This window comes from Plectropomus leopardus, chromosome 7 (assembly GCF_026936395.1).
Source record: "Plectropomus leopardus strain MGB_pleo_1.0 chromosome 7, ASM2693639v1, whole genome shotgun sequence".
In the NCBI taxonomy this organism is placed as follows: domain Eukaryota; kingdom Metazoa; phylum Chordata; class Actinopteri; order Perciformes; family Serranidae; genus Plectropomus; species Plectropomus leopardus.
Window position 1 is genome coordinate 5,834,304 of NC_142182.1, and position 18,197 is coordinate 5,852,500.

Below are 18,197 nucleotides of genomic sequence, written 5' to 3' on the forward strand. Positions count from 1 at the left end.
TTACTCATGAGGTTATCACACTAGTACTGAGGGTTGTAGGCACCTGGCTGGCAATGTTATTCATTAGCTAACGGTAACGCGCGTCTGATAAGAGGTTGTGTCCTCTTCATTATCGATCAGCTGTTCGAATCCAGATGGGGATGTTTTGTTCATGTCGTCGCGGGTCAAGTAATGTTATTTCGTACTAGAGACAGCTGATATGTTCTTGTTGGGACCAAAAATAACGCCCAGCAATAGATTCATGTCATAATAAATGATTGAATAAATGATTCCATTACTACTTATCTACTTAAAATTGAGATAAAAGAAGACATGGTCAAACATTACATGACTCAGACAGTTAATTTAAGGATTGCAGTATGTAAAAACAAAAAAAGCTGTAAACTAAAATTACACATCCTGTCACAATTCAGATTGTTGAAATGAAGTATGAAAAAAATAGACCTGTATCATATGATTTTGCTTCAGCATTTGCAGCATTTGTCTTCCTTACTTTGCTAATTGAAATCATGTTTATAATGAAATGTTGCATAAACCTAGGGAATAGTAGACATATTAAATATCTTTGCTTTTAGTGTTTCAAGCCAGAAAAGTTGACGCAGTTACTCAACTAGGAGATGTGTGTGTGTGTGTGTGTGTGTGTGTGTGTGTGTGTGTGTGTGTGTGTGTGTGTGTGTGTGTGTGTGTGTGTGTGTGTGTGTGTGTGTGTGTGTGTGTATTGTACACATATATTGTATATATGTATATATTGTAACAATATGTAACAACATTTTGGAGATTTATTTTGTTGCTCAGGAAAAATATTTAGAAGAATTATCCCCTAAACCTTAAGGATTTGTATAGGCACCTTTAGGTAACATTTATTCCTATATTATTGCTGGTGTGTCTTCATCCTTGCTTGATCTATTTTGGCTTAAGATAATTGTACTTAAATAGTAATCTTTAATGAACAATCCTTTGGTTTGACTTCCTTTCCGCTGAATCTGTAATAACCATCCCTTTAATGTTATTACTATTTAGGAAATGTCTTGAAGATACAATCTTGGATGTTTCACTATAGTTTTAAACGGTGTAACACATCAGTTCAGATTCTACAGAGCTAAAACTAATTTTCTGGTTGTTAAAATAAACCAGTTTGATCCAAATAACAGACACGTATGTATGACATCACTGAAGTACTTTAGACTACTATCTCTCAGATTTTTGAGGTTCTTGTATTTTATGTGAGTATTTGTGTAAATTGCTACTTTATATATTTTTATACATATGACAGCAGTAGATACTTTGTGGATGAAGATGACATGTAAATCGTGAGAAGCTCGATGATTGAGAGTTTAACCTTTTTGGATTGTGACTCACTACAAAAACAAGCAGTGCGTAGTCAGAGCCCTTTGTCAACTCGAGCCATTTCTCCTCTAAACATCTCTAATGATTTAACTTAAACTTTCTGTCTATCAGTCATTTGTTGTTATTTTTCTGTCTTCTGCCATTAATTATCTCACGACCCTTCGGACCAGTTTATTTGATTGATAATACTTCTGTATTTCCAAGTAAACTTTTGAATTCAGAAAAAGTTCATACTGTTGTAATTGTACTGTTATGTAAGGATCTGACCTCCTTCTCAATCACTGGTGACCAGAACTCAGAGACTCATCTCGTCTACAAACTGGTCAAAGATTTATATTTGACATATTTCTCATTGTTTCATATTTCATAACAACACAATGCACCCTAATTATTCACTTTGTATCTCTGGACAGCAGCTCTGTCAGTTCAGCACCTCAGACAGCGACAGCAACACAAACCTCTGATACCATCAAAATGTCAAATAACTGTGTCTTTACAGTTAGTTATATGTGATTTCTGTTTCTCCTCAAAAGTCTGCAGCTACTGTCTCTTCAGTACTTGACCTCATTAGCATTTTAACAGTCAGCAGAATAGGACAGATACCTCTAACAGCAGGACCCTGTCTGCAGTTCATGCATGTGTTTGATTTCACACCTTCACCTGCCAGTCACTGCTTCAGACACTCCCTCCTCAGTTTCATCACCTCATGTGAAATGTGTATTTACAGTCAGTATTCAAGCAATTTACATGTCTCGGGTAAGTGTGAAAAGGAGCTGGTTGTGACAAAAAAAAAAAAGTTAAAGTGCAAACAGGAGGCGCAAAGATAAAAAAAAATATATATATATATATATATACACACACACACACACACACACACACACACACACACACACACACACACACACACACATATATATATATATATATATATATATATATATATATATATATATATATATATATATAAAATTATTATTATTATTATTATTATTATTATTATTATTATTTAAAATCTAGTTTAAAATGAATTTTCCAGTCATTACTGGGTGGAGTAGGCAGCAAAAATAGCCTACAACAGACAGAATATCCTGCTACAGCTATCTCTGTAGATTTATCATATTTTCACATCGTTATCGTCTTTGATTCTGTATTTCAGTACAATGTTGAGCCAGCCAACTTGTTCTTTATTAAAACTTTCCACTTTCTGCCTGTAAGCATCAGCTCATGTGGGTCGGAGACCTGCTGTCCCTGATTCATGCTGCTGCTCAGCAGGTGGCGCTCAGGCACCAAAGAGTTAATCATCAACAAGCCCGCCAATGTCTTCTTTCACGTCCTCAGACAGAATTTAAATAGCCTGGAAAACTGGGTTAGTAGATATTGAGTAGAAAGACTCTGACTACTGAAAATGTCTGGAAGAGGAAAGGGCGGTAAAGGACTCGGTAAAGGAGGCGCTAAGCGTCACCGCAAAGTCCTCCGTGATAACATCCAGGGAATCACCAAACCCGCTATCCGCCGTCTGGCTCGCCGTGGCGGAGTGAAGCGTATCTCCGGTCTGATCTACGAGGAGACCCGCGGTGTGTTGAAGGTTTTCCTGGAGAACGTCATCCGTGACGCCGTCACCTACACCGAGCACGCCAAGAGGAAGACCGTGACCGCCATGGATGTGGTGTATGCTCTGAAGAGGCAGGGCCGCACTCTGTACGGCTTCGGCGGTTAAACTCCTTCATATCTGCGGAGAAATTAAATCAAAGGCCCTTTTAAGGGCCACCCATATATTCATAAAGAGGCGATTTCCTCATCATCAATTACTAGGTATCACAATTAGTTAATTTGTTCTCCAGTGTGGGCATACTGTAACTTTGCTTGCTGAGCAGTAGGACAGGTAACATCGTAGGGAAATGCCTATTAGAAATAATCTCACTCACACACACACACACACACACACACACACACACACACACACACAGAGAGAGCTGTCCTATATACAGTAAGTAGCAGCATTGTTCAAAGTACGTGGTTAAAGGTAAAGATGGCAAACTTAAAACTTCACTGCATCTGCTCAACATTGGCATCCACTGGCAGAGGCTGGCATTACAATTGTTACTTACTAACCCTAACCTTAACCCTAACCCTTACTGTTCAAAGCTGCCTAAATACATGTAGTTGTCATGCAAATATGCAGATGTCTTATGCTACAGTTAGTTGAGTGCAATATATTGGTGAAATGAATGACCCAGAAATAATACAGTACATGTTGTTATGCTTTGATGGCCCTGTGACCAATAATGTCAGTTTGAATGGAGCTTTTTTTTTTCTTTTTTAAACTTTATCAGTCTAAATGTAGCAATGTAGTTCCACAGTGTATTTTAGACTTATTGTAGGAACTGAATTGGAAATTCATTGATTGAACTCAAATACACAATCCTGCCATAATCCATTGCCATATGCATTAAGACAATCAAAATTATCAATCAATCTATCTATCTATCTATCTATCTATCTATCTATCTATCTATCTATCTATCTATCTATCTATCACTCCGTGCCGAAACCGGAAGTAACTAGACGTTTCGAAACAGTTCGTTCTTCGGTGCCGAAATTGCTATCTCTTTAAAAGTCCTGCTCTCTTGTTTAAGTAATAGGCTGTGGTTATCGTTGAGCTGCTCATCTGTTCTGTGGCGCAATAAAAGGAATCAGCTGAGACCCACAGGAAGAAACCTAAGCCAATAAACATGAATCAATGAAATTAATTTGTATTAATATATCTGATCATCATTTCTTGATATAATGCAATATGCAATATATGCCTTTTTGAGCTGTTTTGTTTTGTTTTGTTTTGTTTTGTTTTGTTTTGTTTTGTTTTGTTTTGTTTTGTTTTGTTTTGTTTTGTTTTGTTTTGTTTTGTTTTGTTTTGTTTTGCTTTGTTTTGTTTTGTTTTGTTTGTTTTGTTTTTTGATTTGATTTGGTGGGAACTCTTGTCACTTTCTGTTAGATCCTCACTGATCCTGTTATGTTTTAACAGGCCTCATAATAAAGTTACTATGCCAGGTGCATAAGATGGACGTGGCATATCTCCAACTAAAATCCTGTACACCTTGTACATGAATACCAGAATTTTCTTCTTTTTAATTGTTGCATTTTCTAAAATCTGCTTGTTTTATATATTGTCCAAATGATTTGCCCAATTATATAATCTTCATTCAACAAAGGAAACTGTAATGACTTTTAGTTTGGTGCTTATGCAGATGAACTTTGGCAGTAGTTGAATGTCACAGATGCAGTCCATTGTTTTATGACACTGTGTACAATGTGTTAAATATTCTCGTTTTGATGACATCTGATATTTTTGAAAAGCCAGGGCTCGTCCGGGATTTGAACCCGGGACCTCTCGCACCCAAAGCGAGAATCATACCCCTAGACCAACGAGCCATGTAAATGACAGGAAAAAAAGTGGTTTAAACTTTTGTCTGCTGATGTTTCAGCTCTGCAGCTGAACTCTTCATTGGTGATTTGGCAGCTCGGAGTCTCATTCTTCTCTGTCCAAACAGCGCCTCTGCTGCACAGCATTTTACAGAAAAGCTACAAAGACTGATCATCAAATGTGTAACAAGTGGAGATGTGTCAGCAACATTATGTTTGTTAATCATTATTGATTTGTTGGACACATTTTCAGCAAGCTTTTGCAAATTTTCTGAGTGACTTGAACGCATCACCTGCAGGGTCCTCTCATTAAAGGCAGGTGTGCTCAATCAGAGAGGATAAAGCCTTCAGCAGCCGTGTGTTTGGTCAAATTCTAGTTTCATTGTTCGATGAATTTGTTCATTTGAACATCGATTTGAAATTTGTTTACGTGGACGCAAAATCTATACGGAAGAAAGATTTGTTCGGAGGTTTTTTGTGTTTGTTTTGACGCGACAATCAGTTCAGATTCATCCTGCAAATCAGTGGACACCTGAAGCGCCGTGGATCATCTGACGGTGAGTACAAGCACACACAGCGAGCTGAGCCTATTTAGAAGCAGGAATAAGGTTGGCATTTAAAAGCATGCATAAGGGGCGGAGAGATGGAAAGATTTAAAATATAGGAAATTTAAGACAGTTGACCCGTGAATATCAATAACATGTCACAATGAGAAATGCAATGTTCAATTTGTTAATAGACGGTGTTTATTTTTCAAAAACTGTTGTTTTTTTTTTTTCCTCTCTCTTGTTTGGTGGCCTTTGCTCCAACTGACAAAACATGAAGGCCTTCTAGTGATATGTTACGAACACGAATAATTTTCATCGGTGTAATAGGGAAACAAACGAGAAAGAAAGATAGCTCTTTGAAATGATTGTTTGGCTCTTAAAAGAGCCTTTTTGGGGGCCAATTTGCAGCAGTGATCGAGTGTCTCGGTTTACTTCTTGGCGGCCTTCTCGGTCTTCTTGGGCAGCAGAACAGCCTGGATGTTGGGCAGCACGCCGCCCTGAGCGATGGTCACTCCTCCCAGCAGCTTGTTGAGCTCCTCGTCGTTGCGGACAGCCAGCTGCAGGTGACGGGGGATGATACGGGTCTTCTTGTTGTCGCGGGCAGCGTTTCCGGCCAACTCCAGGATCTCAGCGGTCAGGTACTCCAGCACAGCCGCCAGGTAGACGGGGGCACCGGCACCGACGCGCTCCGCATAGTTTCCTTTGCGCAGCAGTCTGTGGACACGACCGACTGGGAATTGAAGCCCAGCACGAGAGGAGCGGGTCTTTGCCTTAGCTCTGGCTTTGCCACCGGTTTTTCCGCGACCACTCATTCTGATGATTTCTAGAGTTCAAACTCAGAGAAAATGTGATTGAAAATGAAATGAAATCATGAAACCCTCCTCTATATACTCACAGAGCGCAGGACGGTTTCTGCCTGACCAACCAGAAAAGAGGTTTAAGCAGAGAAGCGGGGGTCCACAGTGCGTTTTGGCGGACTTTTCGAAAGTATTTTTTGGCCAATAAGCAGCGGAGATTGGGGCGGTGGGTCGCTCCTCGAGGCGGTGCTGAGCTCCAGGAGGGGCCGCTCACCAATCAGGAGGCGGAGGAGTGAAGCAGCGTCACCGTCTGACAGCCGGTCCCACAGTTTAAGAGCAGCGTGTCTCCTCTTTCAGCTGCACATTTCTACTGTTAGCAGAGAAATAACAAGTCATGGCAAGAACTAAGCAGACCGCTCGTAAATCCACCGGAGGCAAAGCTCCCAGGAAGCAGCTGGCCACCAAGGCTGCTCGTAAGAGCGCCCCGGCCACCGGCGGCGTCAAGAAGCCTCACCGTTACAGGCCCGGTACCGTGGCTCTCCGTGAGATCCGTCGTTACCAGAAATCCACCGAGCTGCTGATCCGTAAGCTGCCCTTCCAGCGCCTGGTCCGTGAAATCGCTCAGGATTTCAAGACCGACCTGCGCTTCCAGAGCTCCGCTGTCATGGCTCTGCAGGAGGCCAGCGAGGCTTACCTGGTCGGCCTCTTCGAGGACACCAATCTGTGCGCCATCCACGCCAAGAGAGTCACCATCATGCCCAAAGACATCCAGCTGGCCCGTCGTATCCGTGGAGAGAGAGCTTAAATTACCTGCTGCTCCAAAAACCACAACGGCTCTTTTAAGAGCCACCTCACCTCCCCTCAAGAGTTCAGTTCTTAAACATTTACACTTTATCATAAATAGCAAATCAACAAGTAAAATCAAAGTTTCTCTTTTCCAACAGCCTACATTTAGAACAACCATGTGTCACATTCAGCGCGAACCTATTTAAAAAGTCGCTGTCCAGGGTCCTGTTACTTTGTTATAAATGCACGATCTATTTAATTTCCTCATGAACGGACACGACTTAGTGATAACAGACAACGAATTGAAAATAGGCGATAACAACTGGTGAGACGTGTTTTTGATTCATGACACATGCCACCCAAGGTGCCAAGTTTTACAAGAAAACGCCAAACTCTAACAAAATAGAGCAAACATCTAGAATGATCAAAACACAACTAACATTTAGAAAACAACTACTTGCTGCCAATAAACAGCTGCAAAAAGAACTCGGACATAAGACTGAACAATGTCATTTACACTGTAATGAAGACGAACTCTTTGTTCTTGATTGACTCAGCTCCTGATATGATAATGATACAGTTTTAAAATGTATCTTATGGCATCACAGGGTCATTTATTCATACAAATCTGAGCTCTGCGATGAAGCTATGACACATGAGTGCTGCTGTGAGAACATGATACACACAGAGAATCAACCATCGATCTGTTTTTAAAGCGCTCAGCGCCAAAGTCGCTGTCCAAGGTCCTGTCCTGTTTCTGCCACCAACACGCACTTATTTACTCTCTATCTTAAAGATTTGTGCAACACAACCAAATAACTACATCGTATCCTTGACATAGTGGATTGGGGGGGGGGGACTGGGACTGGTTACTGGTAGAGCGCATGCTCAGTGCCTCGGAGGAAACCAATCCTGTGCGAGTGACAGCACAGTAATATTTGCATCCAGTGGATACAAAGAGACCGACCTGTCGCTTCTCGGACAGCATTCGATTTAGGAAATCATTCCAGTCGATAACCATGCCCGAGACCACCGTGAAAGCACCCAAGAAGGGCTCAAAAAAAGCCGTCTCTAAGTCGGTCAGCAAGACCGGCAAGAAGAAGAGAAAGACCAGGAAGGAGAGCTACGCTATCTACGTGTACAAGGTACTGAAGCAGGTCCACCCCGACACCGGTATCTCCTCTAAGGCCATGGGCATCATGAACTCGTTTGTGGGCGATATCTTCGAGCGTATCGCCGGTGAGGCCTCCCGTCTGGCTCACTACAACAAGCGCTCCACCATCACTTCCAGGGAGATCCAGACCGCCGTCCGCCTGCTGCTGCCCGGTGAGCTGGCCAAGCACGCTGTGTCTGAGGGGACCAAGGCCGTCACTAAGTACACCAGCTCCAAGTAAACCTGCTCTCACCGCAACAACACAACGGCTCTTTTAAGAGCCACCCACTGCATCTGAAGACATTTCCACAATGATCATATGTATGTTATTATTATTCTAAAGAAAGGGAGGAATTATTATTAAATACAAATGTCCCAAAACTACTTTTTTTTTAATAAATTGAATTTGATAACATCATGAATAGAAAAGAACTTTACTCATCAAATTACACAAGTATCACTTCTTTCAATTGCTTTCACTGATCTTGTCCATGTTTATGTCCACTGTGTATGTCTGTTATTCTATTAGCACAATATAGTGACAAGGTGCCTAGAAAAACGAAATAATGATTCTTTTATTGTTCCTACAGTGTCCGCAACATGTCGTTGCTAGCTTTCATAAGGATTAATATTCACTGCACAGCATTTAAACAGGGTTGTATGTTGACCTTTATACAAAGGAAAACTTTACCCGGGCCAATTAATGTTGATGAGACTGCTTTGTTTACACAGTATTTGAAACAATGTAACAACATTGTTTCAATGTTGTTCAGCGCTGCGGAACATATTATTGTCACACCTGTTTGTGATAATTCGTTACAGATGTTATTAAACGTACTGATGTCCTATCAAAAAGGAAACACACTCTTTAAGCTGTTGTGGGTGGCTCTTAAAAGAGCCTTTTTGTAGACTAATGATGAGACTGATGTTCGCTCACTTCTTCTTGGGTGCTGCCTTCTTGGCTTTGGGCTTGGCGGCCTTCTTTGCGGGGGCTTTCTTGGCTGCGGGCTTTTTGGCCACCTTCTTAGGGCTCTTTGCTGCCTTTTTGGGGCTCTTAGCGGCCTTCTTTGGGCTCTTGGCTGGTTTCTTGGCCGCTGCGGGTTTCTTGGCCTTCTTGGGAGATTTCTTAGCGGCTGCTGGCTTCTTAGCTGCAGCTGCTTTGGGCTTTTTGGCCGCTGCGGGCTTCTTGGCTTTAGCAGCGGCTTTCTTAACGGGCTTCTTGGCTTTTGGAGGAGCAGCAGCCTTCTTGCTCATCTTGAAGGATCCGGAAGCCCCGGTCCCCTTGGTCTGCACCAGAGTGCCCTTCGCCACCAGAGACTTGATGGCGGTCTTGACGCGGACCTTGTTCTTTTCCACATCGTATCCTCCGGCAGCTAGAGCCTTCTTGAGGGCGGCCAAAGACACGCCGCCCCGCTCCTTGGATGCGGCCACAGCTTTAACGAGCAGCTCGTTGACGCTGGGACCGGCCTTCCTCGGTTTGGAGACCTTCTTCTTGGCTGCTTTAGCCGGAGCGGCGGCGGCTGGAGCTGGAGCTTCTTCTGCCATGTTGTCCCGTAGTGCTGTTCCTCGTCAGGATAACAGAGAGTCAGACTGGACTGATGAAGAGCTCGGAGCACGAGGCTGCACTTAAACACACCATGAGAACCGTGGAGACTCAAGCGGCCCGCTGCTCCTCTGTGCAGCGTGAAAGCTGCAGCACTTGTGTTTTCTGAGCACTGATAAAAGCTGCAAAAGTCAAAGTGTGAGAGATGCTTCAGGCTGACGGTGAAGGAGCAGATAGCGGACTTGTGTCACTTCATATTGAAGTCATGTAGAGCTCTGAGGCTCTCTGCTTTTTGTCTGTGGAGCCTCCAAACCTCACCGATTCACCGCCGTCAGCAGCTCTGCTCGGCGGCTTTTCACACTCATTTCTCTCCGAAAATGATCAAAAAAGCATCACAGCTCTGGTAAAATTCGTTTTCCAGCTGCTCCACATGTTTGTTCAGAGACTGAGTGTAGAATCAACCGTCTGATGTTGATGATTTTGTAATAAAGTGAAGTTTTTCTGGTCGCAGCAAACACACTGATGATGGCTGAGGCTTCTGGTGCAGCTCAGACAGACTTCTGTCAAAGCTGCTGTGACTGTAAACATGTCCTCTGCTGAGGTATACTTCTGTTTTATTTATTTGTTTATTTTTTGTATTTATTTCTCATGGACAGCTCATAGTAATAAACATTACTGTAAACATGCCAGAATTATCCAGGAGGAGGGTTTTTTGTGTAGTCCCTGACCAGGTGTAAGTTTGGCAGCTTAAAACTGACAAACAGGTTTAAGAACATTAATAATAATTTTTAAAAAAGCACATCATGCACAGTGAAAACAAAGACCCTCAAAGGCAGATAGGAGCAACAAGACAACAGCAGCATTACAGTTTGACAAGTAACAAGGTAATTTAGCAGCATACAAGTTATGCCTAATATAAATAGTTAAAAGTTCTACTTTTAATGATCAAACATACCTATAATACATGTCACCCGTCTGGAGAGATATAAGTTGCTTTGAGTGTTATGACATTATTTCACTGATATATTAGAAAACTTCATTGTGTGTCAAAGAAAAGTTATTCTGTGTATTCTGCTTAAGACTGAAATTTAGATCCCCACTTCCTTCAAGAATCTAGAGACATAAAATAAACTGGCATTGTTGTTGTTGTTGTTGTTGTTGTTGTTGTTGTTGTTGTTGTTGTTGTTGTTGTTGTTGTTGTTGTTGATAGTGATAGTGATAATAATGACGTTATTATTTCGAAGATAATAGACAGATAAGCTCAGAAAGTGACAGTGATGTGCAGTCCAGCTTTACATCTGGGTTATGTAAATAAATATATACACCAATAGATAAAGGCAATAGGCTAGAGTTATTTGTGGCATACAGGCATAATTTATAAAAATTCCAACCTACAGAAATGAGTTTCCAGGGGCTGCTTGAAGGAAGGCACAGATTCAGGAGTTTTGATTACAGAGGAAAAGCTGCTCCAGAGTTTGGGAACAACAACTGTAAAAGCTCTGTAACTTCTAAATTTTAAAATAATAACAGGGAATAGTTTGGAGATCTTGATGTGCTGATCAAAGTGGCCAACCAGTAGAATAGGAGCTCAACATCTCTGCTATATATATGCAGGGGTCAGGCCATGCAAAGCCTTGTAAATGATGAGTAAAATTTAAAATACATTTTGTGGGGGGAAAAAAGGATATTGAAGAGATGCAAGAACTGGGGTTGTTTTGATTAACAGCCTGGCCGTGTTTGTATCACTTGAAGTCAAACTGTGGAGGACTGAGTGATACGAGTGAAGAGGGAATTGCAGACATCTAAACAGGACAGGATTCAAGTATGCACCATAAGTTTTATGCTGAAAGTGTTGGTTTGATTTTTGAAACATATCTGTACTGGAAGAAACGCTCTGAAGGAGTTTTGTTATATGGGATGTGTAGTTCAGTTGTCAGGGACTTCCAAAGTTTTACGGCCCTGGCAACAAAAGCACAGTCTCCTTTAGTGGTAATTCGTGATTGAGGGGCTGTTAGTCAGTTTTAGTGGAACAATCTGAGATTGCGTGCAGGTAATATAGGGGCATAAAAGTTTGCAGATGTATGCAGGTGCTGGACCATGCAATGCTTTAAAAGTAATGAGTAATTACTCACAACTTACAAAAATCTGCTCATCACTCTGATTTTGGTTTCATGTTGTGTCAGCCACAGACAGCAGGTTCAATACTGTTAGGACATAAACAACCAGGATGCAGAATTATATTACAAATAATCATTTTTATTTTACCCACATATAATTTTATTGATAAAAACAGGGCGGCAGTTGAGAAAATGTCAATTAACTGTGTCTTTATAGTTGGCATCATGTGTTTTCTGTTTCTCCTATAAAGTCTACAGTTGGTGCCTCTTCAGTACTTGGCCTCATTAGCATCTCAACAGGCACTCAGAACAGGAGAGATACCTCTAACAGCAGGACCCCTGTCTGCAGTTCATGCATGTGTGTGTGATTTCACACCTTCACCTGCCAGAGTCGTTTCTTCAGACACTCCCTCCTCAGTTCTCACCACCACCTCATGAAATGTGTGCGCATTTTGCACGGTGTTGGCGTGAGAATGGAAAAAAAGCTGGTTGTGACAAAAGTTCTGAACATTTTCACAGGAGCACATCTAATTCAGCATGTGATGAATTACAACAACGATGACAATAAAAGTAACATTTACGTTAAAATAGCAAAAGTGCAACTGTGAAATGCACAAATTTAAGAAAATATAGTTCAAATGAATCAAAATCAAGTTTAAACATGAATTTGCAGTCATTGCCAAGTGGAACAGGCAGTAAGTAGCCTTCAATAGACAGAATGGAATAATATAATATAATATAATATAATATAATATAATATAATATAATATAATATAATATAATATAATATAATATAATATAATATAATATAATATAATATAATATAATATAATATAATATAATATAATATAATATAATATAATATAATATAATATAATATAATATGTCTGCCACATCAATCTCTGTAAATGTATCACATTTTCACATCATTATTGTCATTGATTCATTATTTATTGTTATCTTTATTATTAACATTGTTATTTTTATTCAGTATTTCAGTAAGATGTTAGTGTTGGCCCAGCTATACTTTATTAACACTTTCTGCCTGTAAGCATCAGCTCATGTGGGTCGGAGACCTGCTGTTCCTGATTCATGCTGCTGCTCAGCAGGTGGCGCTCAGGCACCAAAGAGTTAATCATCAACAAGCCCGCCTCTGCCTTCCTTCACGTCCTCAGACAGGATTTAAGTAGCCGGGAAAACTGGGTTAGTAGATATTGAGTAGAAAGACTCTGACTACTGAAAATGTCTGGAAGAGGAAAGGGCGGTAAAGGACTCGGTAAAGGAGGCGCTAAGCGTCACCGCAAAGTCCTCCGTGATAACATCCAGGGAATCACCAAACCCGCTATCCGCCGTCTGGCTCGCCGTGGCGGAGTGAAGCGTATCTCCGGTCTGATCTACGAGGAGACCCGCGGTGTGTTGAAGGTTTTCCTGGAGAACGTCATCCGTGACGCCGTCACCTACACCGAGCACGCCAAGAGGAAGACCGTGACCGCCATGGATGTGGTGTATGCTCTGAAGAGGCAGGGCCGCACTCTGTACGGCTTCGGCGGTTAAACTCCATATCTGGAGAAATTAAATCAAAGGCCCTTTTAAGGGCCGCCCAAATACTTACAAAGAGTCGACTTCCTGTACAACTATCATTAATTAACTTATGTTAAACCCGAAATTGCCTTTCAGAGTTATTACGCTGTTCTGTGGTGGGTACATAAATGTGAATCAACTAGAATGCATGTAGGGATAACCAATGATGGTGTAATAGAGCAGCTTGTGGTGGAGACATTGTCTCCTTAATATCATTTAGGAGATTTATCCATTTGATAATGGTTATAATCATTTTGATAGTAGGCTAAAGATGAGGGAGCTGTCCAGGGTGCTTCTGCACAAAAACAATTTACATCTCACTGATTCCTTACTTATGGTAGAACACATTACATATTTAACAGGGAATTTGTTTTTAATTCTTCAAAGCCTATCTCCACCTTTCAGTTTGTGCATTGAAACAGAGCCAAAGTTTGGAGAATTGACCTCTCAAACCAATCTGATAAGTATCATACAAACACTTGACATCATGGAATTAATGTCAAGCTTTAATACACTAGCCTATTTCCTTCCTGGGTCATTTAGTGTTGTATTCTTGGAAGCAGAAGTGCAAAATGATATGAAACATTAAAACTGTCCCACATTGTGCATGTTTTATATATATATATATATATATATATATATATATATATATATATATATATATATATATATATATATATATATATAGCTCCACTAGCTAGCTATCGCAAAGAAGACCACCTTTACAAACTACAAATCATGATGAAATCTTCAAACCAAACATTTTCTAAATAATGGAAAAACCCTTAAAAATGCATTAATTCAATTACATTCAAATACTCCCTGTAAGTTATGTTGCTTTTTTTGTTTATTTGTTTATCCAAACTAATCATGGCTCATATTCATCTCCCTGTTGATCACAAATTACAAACACGACGTGACACTATGAGCACTCTTTAAGACTTGTGATATTAATCTAGCTATGATCTATGAGACTGTTTCCAGAGTGGAGGAAACTGTAGTTACAATACAATGTGGTAAAATCCATCATTCAAACCTTTAAATTCAAGCATTAACAGCTGGAAGCAGAGCTTTGATACCTTAGCCTGAGTTGTTGTCTGCAGCATGGGTCAGTTTCTATTAAAAAGCTGTTTTCTGTGTTTGTCTGTGACTGACATTTGAATCACAGATCGTGCACCTACTGAATCGTGTAGAAGTATTATTACTAACTCAGTTATTAATATGAGCTCCCAGCTTTTGGTGCAGTATTTGTGTTTTACTGAAATCTGGTTTTAGGAAAACGGAACAAATCCTAATCGACCTTTAACCCTGCACCTTTTTTTTTTCTTTGTTTGGTTGTTTGTTTGTTTGTTTGTTTGTTTGTTTGTTTGTTTGTTTTGGTCTAGAGCGTGTTTCCCTGATGACGTCACGTTTTAAAAGCCCAAAAGCTCTATGAATGCAGAGGTTTCCAGCCGGGTGCGGTGGCGCGCGCCTGTAATCCAAGTTACCGGGAGGCTGAGGCTGGCGGATCGTTTGAGCTCAGGAGCTCTGGGCTGCAGCGGACTGTGCCGATCGGGTGTCCGCGCTAAGTTCGGTATCGATATGGTGCTCCTGGGGGAGCCCGGGGTCACCAGGTCGTCTAAGGAGGGGTGCACCGGCCCAGGTCGGAGACGGAGCAGGTCAAAGCCCCCGTGCCGCTCAGTAGTGGGATCGCGCCTGAGAATAGACGCTGCAGTTCAGCCTGAGGAACACAGCGGGACCCAGTCTTTTCACACTCTGTCTGCTGATCAACAAACAAATAAACACACGACAATGTGTTACAGCAGCTTCATCACTGCTGCTTCATTTTATTGTTTCCATGAAAACCGTCACAAAGCGCGTGTTTGTTTGTCCTGCAGCGCCTCCACCTGGAGGAGAGGAGCGATGAGCATCAATCCCAGCAGTCAGTGCAGCAGCACAGACAAGCTGCAGGACAACAACAGCTTTCTCTGTCAGTCACTCAATGAACCTGATCCATTCATCCAGAAATGACCATCAGAACATCAGGGCTGCAAATATTTAACACCGTGTTTGTTGTCTTTTTGTTTTTGAGTATGTGTGTAACATCCAGTGTTGAAGTGTTACCTTTGAAATGTACAGATACTAGTTACCCATTTAAAATGTTATAAATTCTGTAACTACAGTAATTATTTCATCAAATTGATATAGTTCATTACATTTGATAAATATCAAGATGTATGTGTGTGTGTGTGTGTGTGTGTGTGTGTGTGTGTGTGTGTGTGTGTGTGTGTGTGTGTGTGTGTGTGTGTGAGTGAGAGAGAGAGAGAGAGAGAACTCCTTTGCAATCACCAACATTTTGATTAGTAACTGAAATTTGATTACATATCTTTTCTAAGTAACTGTATATGATTACAATTACATATATTTTGTAACTGAATTATTGTTAACCAGTTAGTCTCCAGGGTATTATTAGAACTTTAATCATTTTCTTTCACTGATTATGAAGTCTTGTCTCGCCCAATGAAAAGTCAAACATCATGCAGTTGAACAGTAGACTTTTTCACACGTACTGAAAAAAGTCAAATATCTGTGTTAAGGATCACTAAATGTTTATGGTTTATATGTTTATAATATGGATGGAATGCTTCATTGTGCACAGTGACATCTCTGCTGTGAGACTTTGTGTTTTAGCTTCAAATAAAAACTCAGCGAAGGCTAAAATACTTGACAGAATGGCAAAATATTTTACTTATGCAGATTAAATGTAGCATGGGAAACCTCAATCCTCACTGATCCTGTTGTCATGTTAGCAGATTTAAACAGGCCTCATTCAGAATCAGAATCAGAATCAGAATCACGTTTATTGGCCAAATTCAACAAATGAGGAACAAGGAATTTTTTCCGAGTTGGCAATGCTCACAGTACAGGGGAGGGAAATAAGTTAGGGATAAGAAAAATAGAAAAAAAGACAGACATAGACATGTAATTGTATTTACAAAAGGAAGAGATAGAGAATATATACAAAATGTACAGTATGTAATTCATACTGTTCATAAAGTAACTGCTGCTGTGCTTTGAGCATAAAATGTGAACTCTTGGTCTAAAATAATGTATACTTTGTACATGAATACCAGACTTTTCTCAATAGATTAATTGTGCATTTTCTTGATATTCATCATTTTAAGTAATGTCCATATGGTTTGTTCAGTGATATATCCCCTACTGATTGAAGGAAACTTGTAACTTTGGTGTTTGTGCAGATGGATTGTGATAGTAGTTGTATGTTGTAGCTGCAGCTGACTGTTGGCTGTCTGTGTGTATAATGTGTTATTGTTGTGGCTATTGTGACCTCAAATCTCTACTTATATAAAATTCAGGGCTCGTCCGGGATTTGAACCCGGGACCTCTCGCACCCTAAGCGAGAATCATACCCCTAGACCAACGAGCCATATATACTCACGAAGACTGTGGTGTAAAATTTCCTCCCCTGTTATTTTCAGCTCTGCAGTTTGACTTTTCATTGGTGATGTGGCAGCTTGAAGACTCATTCTTCTGCCCAAACAGCGCCCTCTGCTGCACAACATGTAACATCTCACTCAGCTCTTGTCCTCTGAGCTCCTCACATCATTCTCCTGTAGAGCTGAGCCTCATCTGGGACTTTATTTTAGTATCTGACATCAACACCTGCTGCTGCTGCGTGTTTCATGGTGCCTGTGAGGCAGCCTCACACATACACACCTCAGCTCAAAAACTGTCCTGTGATTTGACCGCTGTCTCTCCTTTAACTCTGCAAAGAGTTAATGATGGGATCAGCAGCAGTCTCTGTTCTCCTGAAGTCTGACAGCATCTCTTCGGTTTTCTGATCACATTCAGGAGCACGTGGTTCCTCTGCAACACTTCAGCAAAACTAACCGCGCGACAATAGTGTAATAAGTGCAGTTTAAGGTTTGTTGGAGCAATTTCCCACAAGCTCTCATAATTTCCTCCCTTTTGTGAGTCTCTTGAACGCATCACCTGTCCTGCGTCTCAGGATCGTCAAAGGCAGGTGTGCTAAAACAATCGAGCAAAGGACGCCAAGAGGATACAGCCTTCAGCCGCCGTTTTTGGTTAAATCTTAGTTTTATTGTTTGAAAGATTCATTTATCGCCCCGTTGATTTGAACTTTGTTTTAGTAAAAGTCTGTTTATGTTGTTTACTGTTTATTTCCATTGAGTTTTCACGCGAAAGTCAGACAAATAATTTAAAGCTTCACCCAACAACACATCCTGCAAACCAATGGACACCTGAAGCACCTGGATCATCTAACAGTGAGTACAAGCACGAACAGCGAGCTGAGCTTATCTTAAGTTTGTTGGCGGCTGTTTCAAGCCGCAATAAGGTTGTTTTATGATTTTATAAACAGCTTTCAAAGCCTTAACAACAGTGACCGCGGAAAATATTATGCATCTGTTCTTTATTACTTTATTAGAGTTGATAAGTGGATATGAAGTATGTAACTGGGTGAAAAACACAGAATTTGAACTTGCTAAAAACATAAATGGCTTATTTTCGATACACTACATAATAAGTAGATTTTTTTTAATGTTACCACGTCCTGGATGTGTCAATTATAAACAGTAACATTGATTTTTAAGCATTTTTTTTGTGTGTGTCAAATATTAACTCAGACCTCTCTGCACTGTCTGATTATAAAGAATATTATACTTGTATATCATTTTCTACTTCAATACGTTTATTCATTTATTTTTATAAAGACATCGGTCCTAATCATAAATATCAAATATTAATTAATTTGTAGAATTGTATCCCTTTAAATTGCCGGGTTTTTTTGTCATGATGCCCTTGTGTTTATAGATGCCATATGCATGTGTAGCCAGGTGAACTAAAGATTGTTTGTATGTGTGTTGTTGTTGTTTGTTTGTTTGT

At 40.5% G+C, this 18,197-nt stretch overlaps 5 protein-coding genes, 2 long non-coding RNA genes, 3 other non-coding genes and 1 pseudogene across 11 annotated transcripts in view; 7 read left to right on the forward strand and 4 right to left on the reverse strand.

Moving 5' to 3' along the window:
- The first annotated feature begins 2,712 nt into the window (after positions 1 to 2,712).
- On the forward strand, positions 2,713 to 3,116 carry LOC148189114 (histone H4). The gene has a single exon (XM_088079428.1). The coding sequence runs from the start codon at positions 2,753 to 2,755 to the stop codon at positions 3,062 to 3,064; it is 312 nt and encodes a 103-aa protein (XP_087935554.1). The 5' UTR covers positions 2,713 to 2,752; the 3' UTR covers positions 3,065 to 3,116.
- Positions 3,117 to 4,704: 1,588 nt separating this feature from the next.
- Positions 4,705 to 4,776, reverse strand: trnap-ugg (transfer RNA proline (anticodon UGG)). The gene has a single exon. It is a non-coding gene; the product is annotated as a tRNA-Pro (tRNA).
- A 384-nt stretch (positions 4,777 to 5,160) lies between these two features.
- Positions 5,161 to 15,605, forward strand: LOC148189115 (uncharacterized). The gene is made up of 2 exons (XR_015776944.1): positions 5,161 to 5,324; positions 14,678 to 15,605. It is a non-coding gene; the product is annotated as an uncharacterized LOC148189115 (long non-coding RNA).
- On the reverse strand, positions 5,526 to 6,192 carry LOC148189116 (histone H2A). Its single transcript, XM_088079725.1, has one exon. It carries the CDS (start codon positions 6,125 to 6,127, stop codon positions 5,744 to 5,746), a length of 384 nt encoding a protein of 127 aa, XP_087935851.1. The 5' UTR covers positions 6,128 to 6,192; the 3' UTR covers positions 5,526 to 5,743.
- LOC121939829 (histone H3) lies at positions 6,472 to 6,935 on the forward strand. The gene has a single exon (XM_042482768.2). It carries the CDS (start codon positions 6,507 to 6,509, stop codon positions 6,915 to 6,917), a length of 411 nt encoding a protein of 136 aa, XP_042338702.2. The 5' UTR covers positions 6,472 to 6,506; the 3' UTR covers positions 6,918 to 6,935.
- LOC148189117 (histone H2B 1/2-like) lies at positions 7,749 to 8,378 on the forward strand. Its single transcript, XM_088079727.1, has one exon. The coding sequence runs from the start codon at positions 7,918 to 7,920 to the stop codon at positions 8,290 to 8,292; it is 375 nt and encodes a 124-aa protein (XP_087935853.1). The 5' UTR covers positions 7,749 to 7,917; the 3' UTR covers positions 8,293 to 8,378.
- On the reverse strand, positions 8,577 to 10,475 carry LOC148189118 (histone H1 pseudogene; annotated as a pseudogene).
- On the forward strand, positions 12,846 to 13,319 carry LOC148189119 (histone H4). The gene has a single exon (XM_088079429.1). It carries the CDS (start codon positions 12,954 to 12,956, stop codon positions 13,263 to 13,265), a length of 312 nt encoding a protein of 103 aa, XP_087935555.1. The 5' UTR covers positions 12,846 to 12,953; the 3' UTR covers positions 13,266 to 13,319.
- On the forward strand, positions 14,743 to 15,041 carry LOC148189120 (signal recognition particle RNA). The gene has a single exon (XR_015777113.1).
- Positions 15,606 to 16,647: 1,042 nt separating the features above from the next.
- Positions 16,648 to 16,719, reverse strand: trnap-agg (transfer RNA proline (anticodon AGG)). The gene has a single exon. It is a non-coding gene; the product is annotated as a tRNA-Pro (tRNA).
- A 592-nt stretch (positions 16,720 to 17,311) lies between these two features.
- Positions 17,312 to 18,197, forward strand: part of LOC121966260 (uncharacterized) — a 10,196-nt gene continuing 9,310 nt past the window's right edge. For both annotated transcript variants that reach the window (XR_015776945.1, XR_015776947.1), the window contains exon 1: positions 17,312 to 17,578. This is a non-coding gene — a long non-coding RNA (uncharacterized LOC121966260). The remainder of the gene's footprint in view (positions 17,579 to 18,197) is intronic.